The sequence below is a fragment of the Dendrobates tinctorius genome, unplaced genomic scaffold (assembly GCF_039654945.1).
Source record: "Dendrobates tinctorius isolate UK_male_01 unplaced genomic scaffold, ASM3965494v1 ptg000320l, whole genome shotgun sequence".
Taxonomy (NCBI): domain Eukaryota; kingdom Metazoa; phylum Chordata; class Amphibia; order Anura; family Dendrobatidae; genus Dendrobates; species Dendrobates tinctorius.
In genome coordinates, this window is record NW_027361987.1 from 2,085,753 (window position 1) to 2,103,661 (window position 17,909).

At 40.4% G+C, this 17,909-nt stretch overlaps 1 protein-coding gene across 1 annotated transcript; it reads right to left on the reverse strand.

Moving 5' to 3' along the window:
* Positions 1 to 13,920: 13,920 nt before the first annotated feature.
* LOC141073926 (uncharacterized) lies at positions 13,921 to 15,694 on the reverse strand. Its single transcript, XM_073561459.1, has one exon. The coding sequence runs from the start codon at positions 15,627 to 15,629 to the stop codon at positions 14,307 to 14,309; it is 1,323 nt and encodes a 440-aa protein (XP_073417560.1). The 5' UTR covers positions 15,630 to 15,694; the 3' UTR covers positions 13,921 to 14,306.
* Positions 15,695 to 17,909: the final 2,215 nt, after the last annotated feature.

Genomic DNA, 17,909 nt, shown 5'->3' on the forward strand with positions numbered 1-17,909 from the left:
AACACTTTGCCTTCATGAACGCTGTTTGGAGGGTCATGACTCGTGGGAATAACGCCGCCCAATCAGTTAACCTGCTAGAGAGATCGTTCGTTGCTCCCAAGCATGACATCACACTCCCTAGGAAGAAGGTAATGCCACTGTGGCGACCGTACTCCTGGGGACGACACAAGTGCACTGATGCCCAGCCACTGCTCGATGAATCTGCTGGTACATTGACCCAGACCACTACATTCCCCTCGCACGCTACACGGCCTGAATCTGACCCTGATGAAACTCAGGTTACCCTTCCCATATACAGTTCCATCATACACGGTGACAAAGAGGAAGCTGCAGATGAAAGTGCAGGTTCGGCCCACCCGCCATCAGACACACCACCGTACTATCAGGGGCCCTGTGCCAGTGCCATCGCCAATGAGTGGGCCCCCCCTGCTTGCTCAGGATCACAGCACTTGCAAAGTTGAAATACTGTGCAGTGAGATGGAAGATGGGGACGACGAGGAGTCCAGACAAGTACAGGGATTCCCTAGCGAGGAGACTTATTTGATTGTTTTCAATGTTGGGACAGCAATTTTTGGGGAGCACTATACTCTGGAGAATGATAGATGGGGCCCACCATACACTGGAACATTCCAAAGGTGGACATCAGACACTGGAGCAGCATTTACAGGGCCCATTATACACTAGAGCATTAGAAATGGGGCCCATTATGTTTGGAGCATTATTTGGGCCCATAAGACAGTGGAGCTTCATGCATGGGGACCAACATATACTGTAGCATTATGTGGAGCTCATCATATACTGTTTCAAACATTATATGGGACCAATGATTCTGTATGGAGAAATAGATGGGCCTCGTCATGAGATGTAAAAAGTGAAGTATTTTTCATTGTACTATACCGCTATTTCTCTGCCGTATCGGAGCATGATGAGTTGTGGTATGTGTTAAAGGGGCGATCTTTCGCCCAGGGCACATGAAAACCTGGAGCCAGCCCTCCCCCCACAACTGTAGCCAAATAACCCCCATTTTTCAGTGCGTAACTTGTATTATGAAGTTAATTAAGGTTGACAAGCTTAAGTAAGAAGAATTGATGCTTTTGGCATTCAAATGGGCATTGTAGGTGTGTTTCCTGTCCTCCTCTCACTGCCGACTTTTATTCCCCATTGACTTACATTGGGTTTCGTGTTTCGGGACGACCCCGACTTTTCCCTATAATCGGACGATCTTGCTCGACCCGACTTTTGCAAAAGTCGGGTTTCACGAAACGAAACGCGACCCTAAAAAACCAAAAGTCCCTCAACTCTAGTTATAGTTAATAATTTAAAAAAAATGTATTTTCCTAAGAATAGATTTACTCATTTAGAAGAAATTTAGATATTTAATACAATATTTATTTGATGTATAATTATTTAATTGATGTTCGCCTATAATTTTATTTGCCTTTTGCATCATTTATCATATAGTATATAAAATGTATTTCTTCGGCATAGACTTAGATTATAATTTTATATGATAGTACTTTCCGCCGCATAGTTATAGTTAATAATTTTAAAAGTATAATAGTATTCACACTTTTAATCATTTTAGTTAAGATGGAAGCCGACGATTTTGAACATCCTGAGCCTCTTCTTACGAGCACACAATGCCAACAACTAGGTAGGTCTTATATTGAATATAATGAACGGAGTGTTAGACAATCTGATTAAAGTTTTGTTTTGTATATTAATTATATAATATTTCGTTCTTTTTAAGAAGAGTCTATAGGGCCCGACTATTCTGAGGTGTCTCAGACTTTGGATTTGGCTTCCATAAATGAAGGCCCTTTAGCGCCTTTTAATGCTGGCGGAGAAACCAGAGCTGCAATTTCACATTATCCTCTCACTGGTGAGTTGTATATTTGTATAATAACTGCTTTAATCATATGTAGACGTGAAACTAAATACAATTTCTCATACAGATGCTGAGATGCTGCAAGCGGCCGATAAACAAGAAAACGTCCATGTTACTGAACCTGTAAATCTGGCGAATCCACTGCGGAGGCGATAAACATATGAAAAAGGTAAGAACATGTGGAAAAAAGTAGCATCTCTTTGAAAAAAGAGTCCATATGTATGCAGGGATGACATTTCCCCTAATTTCTTATACAGGTAACCAACACATGAAAGAATTCTATAATGTTGATGGGCCCATGGTTTCTAACAATCCTAAAAAGCCGCGGAAACCACGAAACACATCACTCAAGATTAGGGATCCCAGGGTTTCTATCAGGCCTAGCGGGAAACCAAAAAATATGGTGCAGCTGATTCAAAAAGGTACTGTGAGCTTGAAAACAATAATCAGTATCGTGAAGAAAATCATTTCTAGACCGTGTAATAGTTTTATTTTATTTCTAGCTGATAAACGAGCGGCCAGAAAACAGCTATATTCAAATGAAAACGCCGCCATCCCACTGACGGTGAATAGTGAGACGACTATTAACCCAGAGCGTGCAGAAGACCAATACCCAGAACATTCTTGTAAGTATATATTTAGCTTTTCTGTAATAATGATAATAATCTTTATTTATATAGAGCTTACATATTCTGCAGAGATTTATAATTCAGATATTCATAGACAACCATCATGTTGATGAAAATGTACGGGACGTAGATGAAAATGTACATGATGTTGCAGCTGATGGTCATGTTGATGAAAATGTACGGGACGTAGATGAAAATGTACATGATGTTGCAGCTGATGGTCATGTTGATGAAAATGTACGGGACGTAGATGAAAATGTACATGATGTTGCATCTGATGGTCATGTTGATGAAAACGTACGGGACGTAGATGAAAATGGACATGATGTTGCATCTGATGGCCATGTTGAAGAAAACGTACGGGACGTAGATGAAAATGGACATGATGTTGCAGCTGATGGTTATGTTGATGAAAACGTACGGGACGTAGATGAAAATGGACATGATGTTGCATCTGATGGTCATGTTGATGATAATGTACGGGACGTAGATGAAAATGTACATGATGATGCATCTGATGGTCATGTTGATGATGATGTACAGGACGTAGATGAAAATGGACATGATGTTGCAGCTGATGGTCATGTTGATGAAAATGTACGGGACGTAGATGAAAATGTACATGATGTTGCAGCTGATGGTCATGTTGATGATAATGTATGGGACATAGATGAAAATGGACATGATGATGCAGCTGATGGTCATGTTGATGATAATGTATGGGACGTAGATGAGAATGGACATGATGATGCATCTGATGGTCATGTTGATGATAATGTACAGGACGTAGATGAAAATGGACATGATGTTGCAGCTGATGGTCATGTTGATGATAATGTACGGGACGTAGATGAAAATGGACATGATGATGCATCTGATGGTCATGTTGATGAAAATGTACGGGACGTAGATGAAAATGGACATGATGATGCAGCTGATGGTCATGTTGATGATAATGTACGGGACGTAGATGAAAATGGACATGATGTTGCAGCTGATGGTCATGTTGATGATAATGTACAGGACGTAGATGAAAATGGACATGATGATGCATCTGATGGTCATGTTGATGATAATGTATGGGCCGTAGATCATTCAGTATTTTTACAACATTTTTATCACCACCAAAGAGATGTCCGCAATTTCAATGCTCGCATGCATATTGATCATTTCAGATTTGTAAATTTATACCGCATTCAATCATTTGTAGAGGCCCTAAACATCGTGCATGGAGCCATTCAGTCTTTACTGGACAGAGTCGTCAGAGACATTGATCCTGGAGACTTTGTTCAGCTAAGGCTTGAAGGCGGTGACACGTTAGATCCCATTTTCACTACAAAACAGACAAGGGAGGATTTTAGTTCTGAAGCATTCTTAAATATCGTAGCTCACACATTGCAAAGCAATGCTGAATGCTTAGCAAACAGCTCCCTGAAATTAGTCGTAACAATTATTAAAAACAGACGCGGAGGCATAAAAAGACGTCTGAAATCTATAGCGAGTAGTCAAATCATTAAGCAAAATAGGCGCTGGTTGTATGACAAAAATTACAGCACTAATCTGTGCTTTGCAGCTAGCGTGTGCGCCCTGATCACCGACACTGATGTTGGTGATACAGTTTTACTGAATCGTGCTAAATCCATACACGCGGCCCTGGCTATCCCTGAGGACCAACTTATAAGTTTTAGTGATATTGAAGCTTTTGAGAAACATCTGGGTATCAACATTAAAGTATTATACTACAGTCAGGGCGACTGGCGATATTTTCAAACAGGTAATACCCCTAGTGCTAGAACTATTTTCAGATTGCATCATGATAATCACTACTACGGTATCAAAAATATGAAGGGTTTTATCGGCGCGGATTACTTTTGTGAAAGATGCAATTCGTTGTTTCATCACAAATTTAATCATTCGTGTCAATATTTTTGCAAGGCTTGTCAAAGAGAGAGTTGTGTGGAGAGAACCGACACGGAGCAGCCACCTCGCTGTCCAATTTGTCGTGTGTTTTGTCGGTCCAGTGAGTGCTTAGATCACCACACTCGTTTATCTGCAGATAATCCAACATTCTGCAGATTTAAAATATTTTGTGATAAATGTCATCATTTTGTCCCCAGAGAAAGTGATTCCGAACATAAATGTAAAGGGTTGCGTTGTCCTGTCTGTCACAGACGTTTAAATAAATTTGATGAGCACCTTTGTTACCTGCGCCGGTATGTACCAAAGGAGGCGACAGATCAATATATATTTTATGACTTTGAATGTATGCAGGAGACAGGTACGCACATCCCAAATTATATTTATGCTACAACTCTGTATGGTAGCCCCTCCTGGGAGTTTGAAGGTAAATCAGCAACTCATGATTTTGTGCAATTCTTTACATCCGGTAAATTTTCTGGATATACGTTTATTGCCCACAATGCTGGAAGATACGATGCATACTTTATTGTTAAGGAACTGATTTCTGAAAAACTCTGTGTGAAATGGATATCCCGAGGCGGCCGTCTCTTGTGTGTAACGCTGCCTGATTTGGAACTGAGGTTTATTGACTCCCTAAATTTCATACCGATGAAACTTAGTAAGATGCCACAGGCTATGGGGTTCTCAGGCTCAAAAGGACATTTCCCCCACTTTTTTAACACCGAAGAAAATCAAAACTATGTGGGCCCCCTACCAGCTGTAAAATATTATGGGGTAGAGCACGTCACCTAGTGAGAAAGGGGAATTCATGGAGTGGTATGAGACGCAGGAAAATACAACTTTTGACTTTAATTCTGAACTAAAGTCTTACTGTAAACAAGATGTTGAGATTCTGAGACACTCATGTGAACTTTACACGGAGCGTGTCATGGAAATGACGCAGAAAAATGTTAAAATATACTGTAAGCGAGAAAAGAAAAAAATTGAAGTGTCCAGATGTGTTGATCCTTTTCAACTCGTAACCCTTGCATCTGTATGTAGGTCGATGTACAGGTTTAAATTTCTTCCAAAAAAGACCATTACCATTTTACCAGGTGATAATTATCACAAGACACAAAAACGGTTTTCATCCCCCGCTATACAGTGGCTCATGTATGTATCCCACACAGAGAACATAGCAATCCAACATGCTTTAAGAGGCGGTGAAAAACGAGTTGGGAAATATTTTTTAGACGGTTATGCCTATGTTAAGGACAGACATATCGCATTCGAATTTCAAGGGTGTTTTTATCATGGATGCCCAATCTGCTATAATGAATAAGGTCACAAACACCTCCTATGGTCAATTATATTATGCTTTTTTAGCTAAAAAAGCATTACCTGCAGTGGTGTGGCTACACAGTGAGAGTCCTGTGGGAACATGAATGGAATGAAATGATTCAAAAAGATTCTAATCTTCAATCATTTCTTCTCCAAATGGAATTCCCAGTCCCTTTAGACCCCCGCGATGCTCTTTATGGGGGCCGTACTAATGCCATTAAACTTTATCACCAACTGAAACCTGGGGAGACACTACATTACTATGATTTCACCAGCCTGTATCCATTTGTAAACAAAACTAAAACATACCCCGTTGGTCATCCACACATTATCTATGAGGGTTTTGGGTTCATTAAAAATTACTTTGGTATTGCCAAAGTCAAGGTCTACCCTCCGAGGGATTTATTTTTTCCTGTTCTACCAGTAAAACTCAACAAAAAATTATTGTTTCCTCTATGCTACACATGCTCTGTAAATTCGCAGACAGAGGAATGTACACATAGTGATGAAGAGCGGGCTCTGACAGGTACATGGTGCACTATAGAGCTTGAGATGGCCGTAGAGAAAGGCTATAGGATAGCCCACATCTATGAAATTTGGGATTTTCCTAAAACCAGTGACCGCCTGTTTTCTCGGTACATTAAATTACATCTTAGGGATAAGCAGGAGGCCTCAGGCTATCCCAGCTGGTGCACTGATGACAGTAAGAAACAACAGTACATTGATTCCTTTCTTGACAAAGAAGGGGTTCAATTACGCTCTGAACATATAGGAGAGAACCCTGCTAAGAGACAGATCTCCAAACTTTTCTTAAATTCTTTATGGGGAAAGTTTGCCCAGAAATCTAATTTACCATGTACCAGCATTATTAGCGATCCTGATGAACTGTTTCAACAAGTTTTGTTACCGTATTACGACGTTTCGATGTTGCATTTTATTGATGATGAAACCGCAACAATAGATTGGAAATATACAGAAGGGCACCACACCATCAACAAGAACACAAACATTTTATAGCCTGTTTTACCACAGCGTATGCCAGACTAGAGCTTTACTCTCCGCTGGACTGGCTGCAGGAAAGGTGCCTTTATCACGATACTGATTCTGTTATCTTTGTGCAGAGAGAAGGTGAGTGGAGTCCTCCTTTAGGTGATTACCTGGGGGAATTGACCAGTGAGATACCTGATGACACATCACTGAGTTTGTATCTGCCGGCCCAAAGACCTACGGATACAAACTCAACACCGGTAAAACTGTCTTAAAAGTGAAGGGAATAACATTAAATGTTGGTAATGCTCAATCTATTAATTTCAGCAGTCTAAAAGATCTTGTTCTGGACTACCAGCGTAATTCCGATTCTGAAACGCAGAAACGTATTATCGTCGAGCAGCCCGGCATTGTGAAAAATAAAAAGTTCTGGTCCGTTGAAACAAGACTTCTTCGAAAAACCCAAAAGTGTGTTTATACAAAGCGCAGACTATTAGACGATTTTACCACCGTGCCATTTGGATATTAATTGTGACTTGTGATGGACCCATGTCTACAACATCCATTCTCGTATATTCTAGCAGGCCCGTCTAATTCTGGAAAAAGTTACTTTGTAAAACAATTGTTACATAATATTGACACTCATTTTTCTCATAAACCTGATAATATTGTTTGGTTTTATTCCTGCTGGCAGAAACTATGATGAAATCTCTCTTTCTTTTCCCTTCATCAGATTTGTGGAGGGTCTGCCGCATACATTCGTAGAGGATGAATTATTCCCTCCTGAAAAGGTAAATTTGACTATTGTTGATGATCTCATGGAGAGTGCTAGTGATAACTGCGAAATAGAAAAAGCATTTACCAAGTATGTCCACCACAGAAACCTCAGCTGTTGTGAGTTCATTTTCCCCTTCACCATTGAGGTCTGATGAACTCCCTCTTCTGGTGAAGGAAGGTAGTGAGGCTGATTACCAAGCACCTGAGCTGGATGATGATGACTGGGTGACGGGAATTGCTGACTGGATATAAGGCAGCCGACGCCCTTCTGCCTGGCTGGTGATTTCTCTGAGTGATTCTAGGAGACTGCTGCTTGGGCCCCATCATTTGCTCGAGGCTGCCACGAGAAGTGGTGAGTTCTCCTTCAATGGAAGTCTTCAAACAGAGGCTGGATAGACATCTGACTGGGATGATTTAGCGAATCCTGCTTTGAGCAGGGGGTTGGACCAGATGGCCCAGGAGGTCCCTTCCAACTCTACGATTCTATGATTCTATGATTCTATGATTCTATGAGACCAGTCTGATTCCTGCTCCTCAAAAGCTAAGTTTTCTGCTCTGCTTTTGGCATTTGTGTTTTGGTTTTGTTTTGCATTTTTTTTCTGGATTTCTGCCATTCCCTGCTGGGGTGAGCTGAATTCCTTTTTGCCTTTTTGCTCTGTCTTCAGAAAATACCTGAGTACTGATATAGTCTTTTTGAAGCCTAGTGTCTTCAGGGCTTTTTTTTCCCTGTCAGTATGTTGGTTCATGTTTTGATAGGGTTTTTGTGCGGATTGCAGACTGCAGCTTTTCTATCCTGTCCTATTTAGTTAGCTTGGGCCCCATCATTTGCTCAGCCTATCTTTCTATCTGTGTTAGTGTTTTTTCATCTTGCTTCACCGTCATTATATGTTGGGGGCTGCCTATTGCTTTGGGGTCTGCTCTGGGGCAGTTTAGATTTCCCTTTCTGTCTTTAGGCTATTTAGCTCTCTGGCTGTGATCGAGAGGTCTAGGGCACCGTAGGAACCCCCCACGGCTACTGCTAGTTGTTGTTGATAGGTTCAGGGGTCTGCAATCCGATAGCTGCCAACTTCTCTGGTTTTCTGGACTTAGCTAGTATTTCTGTTTTTGCCTCTTACGGTGACTCATTCATAACACTCAGCATTTTCTACCTGATAGAAAGCATATTTTGTCAAGGAAAGAAAAGCCGCATGATAAATTTAAACACAAAGTACATGGTCCTTTTTAATAACCCTCGGGATAAATTGCAAATTGTAACACTAGTGCGACAAATGTATCCAGGAAAAACATGCCATTTCTTAGAAGCTTTTGAGGATGTCACGCGGGTGCCTTATGGGTATTTGTTGCTAGACTTAAGAGCCGATACCCCTGAGGATCTTCGCTTGAGGACGGGCCTGTTTCCTCCAGTGTTACCGGCTGTGTATGTTCAAAAGATAAATACTTCTAAAAAGTGAATATTAAACAAAAACAGACATTCTACACAGCGACCATAGTGTTGTAAAAATGTCAGAGAGAATACGGCGAAAATCTATTTTGTGCAATGCGAGTCATGATTTAATTACAGCTATATTGAAGATTGCGTTAAACATCTTAAAAGGTCGAATCCCTCTGAAAGAGCGACAAAAAAATATACTAAAAAAGTGGCAAAAAGCTATAAAAACCATGAGTAATAAATCTCACAGCATAAAGAAAAAGCAGCAGCTACTAAAGCAGACTGGTGGCTTTATAGGTCCTCTTTAGGCTTTGCAATCCCAATAATAACAAGCCTGCTTACCAACAAATAATGGAACATACCGAGAAAATGTATCTTGTTCCCAAGCAGGAGCTAATCAAACTTCGGCCCCCTATTACAGACATTCGCCAAAGCGTTATCCAACGTCTTGATGGTGAAATTAGTGAGATTTTACAGCGTTGTGACATGCCGGATGACATGAAAATTAAAAAATATAGTGATGTACTGCAGAGATACTTGGTTCATGCTAAACAAGATGCTAAGGAACTATCAACTTTAAAGATCATTAACACTCCAAAATCTGATCACCAACAATAGTCAAATTCACCCAATGACAAAAGTCCCGCTGTCAATGAAATTGTAAGTCATGCAAATCCACGATATAAAAAGAATGCAGAACTTCTACTAAACAAGATGTTGCAAAACACAAATATTACATCGTGGAATGATAAAAGCGAGTTTATTTTCAAAGGAACTGTAATACCAGGCTCTAATATGCTGGATTTGGTGCGTAACACAACTCAGAGCCATGCCCTAACTGGCAGGAATTTACCAAGGGGCTGGAATACATTTATGCACGCTATGGCCGAGTTAAATATGCCATCCACAGTTGTGGGTAATTCCACTACTAGAGCACATTTAGATAAATTAAAAATGTCCATGAATGAAACTGATGGCGCGTATAATCCTCGAACCCTATCCACCCCCAGTCGGGCGATCCGTCCTTTACACTTCTCACCATTAGGTATCACACAAGGGCCACTGATGCCTAAAAAAGTACTGTTCCGTTACTACAATCCCTGTGGCTCACTATGTAACATCGGTTCTGTTTAATTGCAATGCATTAAATTATTATGTAAGAAATATGATGCATATATTTATAATATTAAATATACAAATTGTTATATATGAATGTAACGCTTTTAAATGTCAAATGTAATGCTTTATAAAAAAATTTTTTTAGATTGTTGTTCAATAAACACCATTATATTTTTCATAAAAATGGCATCTCTCATTTTTATCTACAATTCGAATAAAATGTTTCCTTTTATTAAAATATTGGCCATATAAATAATATGCCCAATGAATCGATACCAATTAAAGTATAAAAAGGCTATAAAAGGGTCCCTTTATTGGCCATATAAAAGTGTATCAAACACAGCCTTTTATATCAAACAATAGCGATTGATATAAAAGTGATTCAATCACAACTAGTGTTGAGCAATACCATCCGATACCCTAAAATATCGGATCGGATGGTATCGGCCCGATACGAAAATAGTATCGGGTATCGCCGATTCCGATACCAGAAGTCCCATTCAAGTCTATGGGACTTCCGGTATCGGAATAAGAAAAAGCCTTTTCTGTCCTTGCACAGCCTTTCGGGGGGGGGTGTACGGGCCTGCTGGGGGTCTGTGCCGACTGCCCGGGGGTCTGTGCCGACTGCCCGGGGGTCTGTACCAGCCTGCCGGGGGGCTGTGCCGGCCTGCCGGTGGTCTGTGCCGACTGTCCGGGGGTCTGTGCAGGCTGCAGGGGTCTGTGCAGGCATCGTCCGATGGGACAAGTCCCATCGGGCGATGCCTGCTACCATGACGGTGATTGACACATTAGCCAATGATGGGACAGTAGTAGTCCCATCATCCGGCTAATGTGTTGAATGTAAAAAAATAAATAAATAAAAAAATACATACTACATACATACTACATGCTACATACATACTACATACATGCTACATACATGCAAGATACATACTACATACATGCTACATACATACAACATATATACTACATGCATGCAACATGCATACTACATATATACCACATATATACTACATATATACTACATGCATGCAACATACATATATATAACATATATGCTACATGCAACATGCATACTACATACATACTACATGCATGCAACATACATACATACCACATATACACTCACTGGCCACTTTATTAGGTACACCATGCTAGTAACGGGTTGGACCCCCTTTTGCCTTCAGAACTGCCTCAATTCTTCGTGGCAGAGATTCAACAAGGTGCTGGAAGCATTCCTCAGAGATTTTGGACCATATTGACATGATGGCATCACACAGTTGGCGCAGATTTGTCGGCTGCACATCCCTGATGCGAATCTCCCGTTCCACCACATCCCAAAGATGCTCTATTGGATTGAGATCTGGTGACTGAGGAGGCCATTTGAGTACAGTAAACTCATTGTCATGTTCAAGAAACCAATCTGAGATGATTCGAGCTTTATGACATGGCGCATTATCCTGCTGAAAGTAGCCATCAGATGCCTGTTCTTAGCTGAGAGGAGTGGTACCCAGTGTGGTCTTCTGCTGCTGTAGCCCATCTGCCTCAAAGTTCGACGCACTGTGCGTTCAGAGATGCTCTTCTGCCTACCTTGGTTGTAACGGGTGGCAATTTGAGTCACTGTTGCCTTTCTATCAGCTCGAACCAGTCTGCCCATTCTCCTCTGACCTCTGGCATCAACAAGGCATTTCCGGCCACAGAACTGCCGCTCACTGGATTTTTTTTCTTTTTCGGACCATTCTCTGTAAACCCTAGAGATGGTTGTGCGTGAAAATCCCAGTAGATCAGCAGTTTCTGAAATACTCAGACCAGCCCTTCTGGCACCAACAATCATGCCACGTTCAAAGGCACTCAAATCACCTTTCTTCCCCATACTGATGCTCGGTTTGAACTGCAGGAGATTGTCTTGACCATGTCTACATGCCTAAATGCACTGAGTTGCCGCCATGTGATTGGCTGATTAGAAATTAAGTCTTAACACACAGTTGGACAGGTGTACCTAATAAAGTGGCCAGTGAGTGTATACCACATGCATGCAACATGCATACTACATATATACCACATATATACTACATATATACCACATGCATGGAACATACATATATACAACATATATACTACATGCAACATACATACTACATATATACTACATGCATGCAACATACATATATACTACATGCAACATGCATACTACATATATACTACATGCATGCTACATACATACATACTACATATATACCACATGCATGCAACATGCATACTACATATATACCACATATATATACTACATACATACTACATATATGCAACATACATATATACAACATATATACTATATGCATGCAACATACATATATACAACATATATACTACATACAACATATATACTACATATATACTACATGCAAACTACATACATACTACATATATACCACATGCATGCAACATGCATACTACATTTCCCACGCAGCTTTTGCCATAAAGTGAGACTAGGGACTTTTTTTACAGTGGCGGAGGAATACAGTGCGAAAGGATACCTACCTCCCGTCATTGGATTCCTGGAGCCCGTAGAGAACGGTAGCATAAGCTGATGCTGCTGTTCTCCACGCAAGATCATCGTGGGACACTCGTGGACTTCTGCGGATCAGGGGTAAGTATATTGGTGGTTTGTTATTTTAATATTTATTCCACAGATGACAATGGCTTCGGGGATCAAAGTGACAAGTGATGGTGAGTATGTACTCTATGTTATATGTACTGTATGTCTATATGTATGTATTACATGAATGTATTGTATGTAGCATATATGTTGCATGCATGTAGTATATATGTAGTATGCATGTTGCATGCATGTGGTATATATGTAGTATGTATGTATGTTGCATGCATGTAGTATATATGTAGTATATATGTAGTATGCATGTTGCATGCATGTGGTATATATGTAGTATGTGTGTAGTATGTATGTTGCATGTAGTATATATGTAGTATATATGTATGTTGCATGCATGTAGTATATATGTGGTATATATGTAGTATGCATGTAGTATATATGTTGTATATATGTATGTTGCATGCATGTGGTATATATGTAGTATGCATGTTGCATGCATGTAGTATATATGTTGTATATATGTATGTTGCATGCATGTGGTATATATGTAGAATGTATGTTGCATGTAGTATATATGTGGTATATATGTAGTATGCATCTATGTTGCATGCATGTAGTATATATGTAGTATATATGTAGTATGTATGTTGCATGTAGTATATATGTAGTATATATGTATGTTGCATGCATGCAGTATATATGTGGTATATATGTAGTATGCATGTAGCATATATGTTGTATATATGTATGTCGCATGCATGTGGTATATATGTAGTATGCATGTAGTATATATGTAGTATGTATGTAGTATATATGTATGTTGCATGCATGTAGTATATATGTGGTATATATGTAGTATGCATGTAGTATATATGTTGTATGTATGTAGCATGTATGTAGTATGTATGTTGCATGTATGTAGCATGTATGTAGTATGTAATTTTTTATTTTTTTTTACATTCAACACATTAGCCGGATGATGGGACTACTACTGTCCCATCATTGGCTAATGTGTCAATCACTGTCATGGTAGCAGGCATCGCCCGATGGGACTTGTAGTCCCATCATACGATGCCTGCACAGACCCCCGCAGCCTGCACAGACCCCCGGACAGTCAGCACAGACCACCGGCAGGCCGGCACAGCCCCCCGGCAGGCCGGTACAGACCCCCGGACAGTCGGCACAGCCCCCCGGCAGGCTGGTACAGACCCCCGGACAGTCGGCACAGACCACCGGCACAGACCGCGCATCATGATGACGTCATTTTGGCAGCCAATCAGAGCCACAACAGTGGCTCATTGCATTATGGGAACTTCCGATTCCGATATCCGATATTGAAAAAATATCGGTACTCGGTATCGGAATTCCGATACAGCGAATATCGGCCGATACCCGATATTTGCAGTATTGGAATGCTCAACACTAATAACAACCCTTTTATTCTACTTTTATTCTACTTTATTTAAAGGCCTATAAAAGAGAATATAATTGGACATATAAATATTTCGTCCTGATACCTTTTATATCAAATTTATAGCAAATTGATATAAAAGTATATCAAACACGACCCTTTTATAACAATTTGATATCAAATTGTATAAAAGGGGCAGGTTTGATACACATTTATAGGGGCGTGGCACCTGTCAGATTTCTTTTTGACAAGTAATACAGCCCCCTTACTACTTGAGTTTTATGGTGATTAACCAAATCTGATTTCTGGTTAAAACATTTCCCACGTTCTGAACAGGAAAAAGGCTTCTCTCCTGTGTGAGTTCTCTGGTGTCTAACAAAATGTGATTTATGCGCAAAACATTTCCCACATTCTGAACAGGAAAAAGGCTTCTCCCCCGTGTGAGTTTTATGGTGATTAACCAAATCTGATTTCTGGATAAAACATTTCCCACATTCTGAACAGGAAAAAGGCTTCTCCCCTGTGTGAGTTCTATGGTGATAAACCAGTTGTGATTTCCAGTTAAAACATTTCCCACATTCTGAACAGGAAAAAGGCTTCTCCCCTGTGTGAGTTCTATGGTGATTAACCAAATCTGATTTCTGGTTAAAACATTTCCCACATTCTGAACAGGAAAAAGGTTTCTCCCCTGTGTGAATTCTATGGTGATTAACCAAATCTGATTTCTGGTTAAAACATTTCCCACATTCTGAACAGGAAAAAGGCTTCTCCCCTGTGTGAGTTCTATGGTGATTAACCAAATCTGATTTCTGGTTAAAACATTTCCCACATTCTGAACAGGAAAAAGGCTTCTCCCCTGTGTGAGTTCTATGGTGATTAACCAAATTTGATTTCAGTGTAAAACATTTCCCACATTCTGAACAGGAAAAAGGCTTCTCCCCTGTGTGAGTTCTCTGATGTGTAACAAAATGTGATTTCTGTATAAAACATTTCCCACATTCTGAACAGGAAAAAGGCTTCTCCCCTGTGTGAGTTCTATGGTGATTAACCAAATCTGATTTCAGTGTAAAACATTTCCCACATTCTGAACAGGAAAAAGGCTTCTCCCCTGTGTGAGTTCTAAGGTGAATAATCAAATTTGATTTCCGGTTAAAACATTTCCCACATTCTGAACAGGAAAAAGGCTTCTCTCCTGTGTGTGTTCTCTGGTGAGTAACAAAATTTGATTTCTGTATAAAGCATTTCCCACATTCTGAACAGGAAAAAGACTTCTCCCCTGTGTGAGTTCTATGGTGATTAACCAAATCTGATTTCAGTGTAAAGCATTTCCCGCATTCTGAACAGGAAAAAGGCTTCTCCCTTGTGTGAGTTTTCTGGTGTGCAACAAAATGTGATTTCCATGTAAAACATTTCCCACATTCTGAACATGAGAATGACTTCTTTGCTTTAGGAGCAGTTTGTTTTTTATTGCCTCTTTTGTGACTTTGCGTTCCCTTATTACTCAGTAATGAATCAGAAGATGGGACCTGTTTCATAGGATCAGATGACAGATCTTTGCTGTGAATGGATGATGATATATCTGGAGTAACAGCAATCACTTCAGTTGTATCTTGTAGGATCTCAAGATCATCAGATTTAAAAGTTGAAGATGTCAGCTGTCCCTCTGATCTCCTGGTACAGTCATCTGCTAAGATAAAAAACAATTATTACTTATTAATAAAATATCCTTGAGTTTTATATTTTTGAACATTTCTACTTAAACTGTCCATTAAATGGCAAGCTATGTAAAAAACTTTAATTATTTACCAAGACAATGACAGTTCACAGTCTAATAGAAAACCTTGTTGGATGAGCCAGTAGTGTGCGGTGTTCAACTGTTGGTTCATTCTGCCTCCCAAATATCGAATAAAAAGGAACCAATCAATGTTATGTAGGCGAAAATAATACCAATTCTCATCTCACAAAAAACAAGTCCCCACTCAGGTCCATCATCTGTCAATGGAAAAACAGAGGTTCCCACACTAATAGTGGCTCAAAGGTTGTTGAAAAGCAACAGAGTTTCTATAAAGCAATCCAGCAAAATCCGCTCTCACTTCGGAGTCTTGCAGTGCGCGCAAACAACATTTAGGATCCCTGTATTTAGCAATATTATAGTGAGAAGAACCCACTTAATTTGTGGTGTGTGTCTCCTGGAGCACAATCTGGGCACTATGTGCTGGGTAATAAAATGGCAAATGTGTAATTTTCACTCCAACATCCACTGCGTGTTAATTTCCAGAAAGTTGCTGTGGAGTCAAAATATTCACTCCTCCTACATACGTGGTTAAAATTGTTGGTACCCCTCATTTAATGACACAAAAACCCACAGTGGTCACAGAAATAACTTGAATCTGACATAAGTAATAATATATCAAAAATCTATGAAAATGAACAACTGAAAGTCAGACATTGCTTTTCATCCATGCTTCCACAGAATTTAAAAAAAATAAAACTCTTGAAATGGGCCTGGACAGAAATGATGGTACCCTTAAGTAAAATATTTTGTTGAACAACCTTTTGATGCAATTGCTGAAATAAAATGATTCCTGTAACTGTTAATGAGACTTCTGCACCTCTCGACAGGTATTTTGGCCACTCTTCAAGAGCAAACTGCTCCAGTTGTCTCATCTTTGAAAGTTGCCTTTTCCAGATGGCATGTTTCAGCTCTTTCCAAAGATGCTCATTAGGATTTAGGTCAGAGCTCATAGAAGACCAATTCAGAATAGTCCAATGTTTTCCTCTTAGCCATTCTTGCATGTTTTTAGCTGTGTATTGTGTGTCATTATCCTGTTGCAAGACCCATGACCTGCGACTGAGACCAGCTTTCTTACACTGGGCAGCACATTTCTCTCTTGAATCCCTTGATAGTCTTGAGATTTCATTGTACCCTGCAGATTCTAGACACCCTGTGCCAGATGCAGCAAAGCAGCCCCAGAACGTAACAGATCCTCCTCCATGTTTCATAGTAGGGATATGATATGTGATATGTGATATGCTTCATTTTTCCACCTGAGAACATAGAGCTGATGTGCCTTGCCATAAAGTTCCATTTTTGTCTTATCTGTCCATAGGACATTCTCCCAGAAGCTTTGTAGCTTGTCAACATGTAGTTTGGCAAATTCCAGTCTGTTTTTTATGATTTTTTTTCAACAATGGTGTCCTCCTTGGTCGTCTCCCATGAAGTCCACTTTGGCTCATACCACGATGGATGGTGTGATCTGACACTGATGTTCCTTGAGCTTGAAGTTCACCTTTAATCTGTTTACAAGTTTTTCTGGGCTATATTACCATTCATATTATCTGTCTCTTTGATTTGTCATCAATTTTCCTCCTGCAGCCACATCCAGGGAGGTTGGCTACAGTCCTATGGAGCTTATGGGTCGCCCTCCCAGGGCTGTGGGGTACTCGGTACCGGGCCGATTTCAGGGGGATGTGTCACAGCAGCAGTGACCCGGTCCGTGGCCCTGGGCGCCCAATAGTGGGGTGGTTGTTGTAGTGATTTATGTGAATAGTTTGTGACGCCACCTGTGGTGTTCGGCAAGTATGGTGTTAAGCCGACGCTGCATGCAGATCCTCTGGGACTGATGGTGTGTGCAGCATAGATGGAGCAGCTCCCCACAGGTGGAACTGTAGTCCCAGGGCAGTGTAGATGCTGGTGCCCAGATGTAGCAGGGCTGAGTGTGTTGGCTCAGGATGAATGGAGGACACCAGAGATTGTAGTTCCAAGGCTTTACTCACAGTCTGTAGTGCACCCAGGTGCCTGCCTCCGCACTGTG

Excerpts from the sequence above, each read along its gene's own strand:
- LOC141073926 (XM_073561459.1), bottom strand. The coding sequence starts at position 15,629 with ATGAAACAGGTCCCATCTTCTGATTCATTACTGAGTAATAAGGGAACG.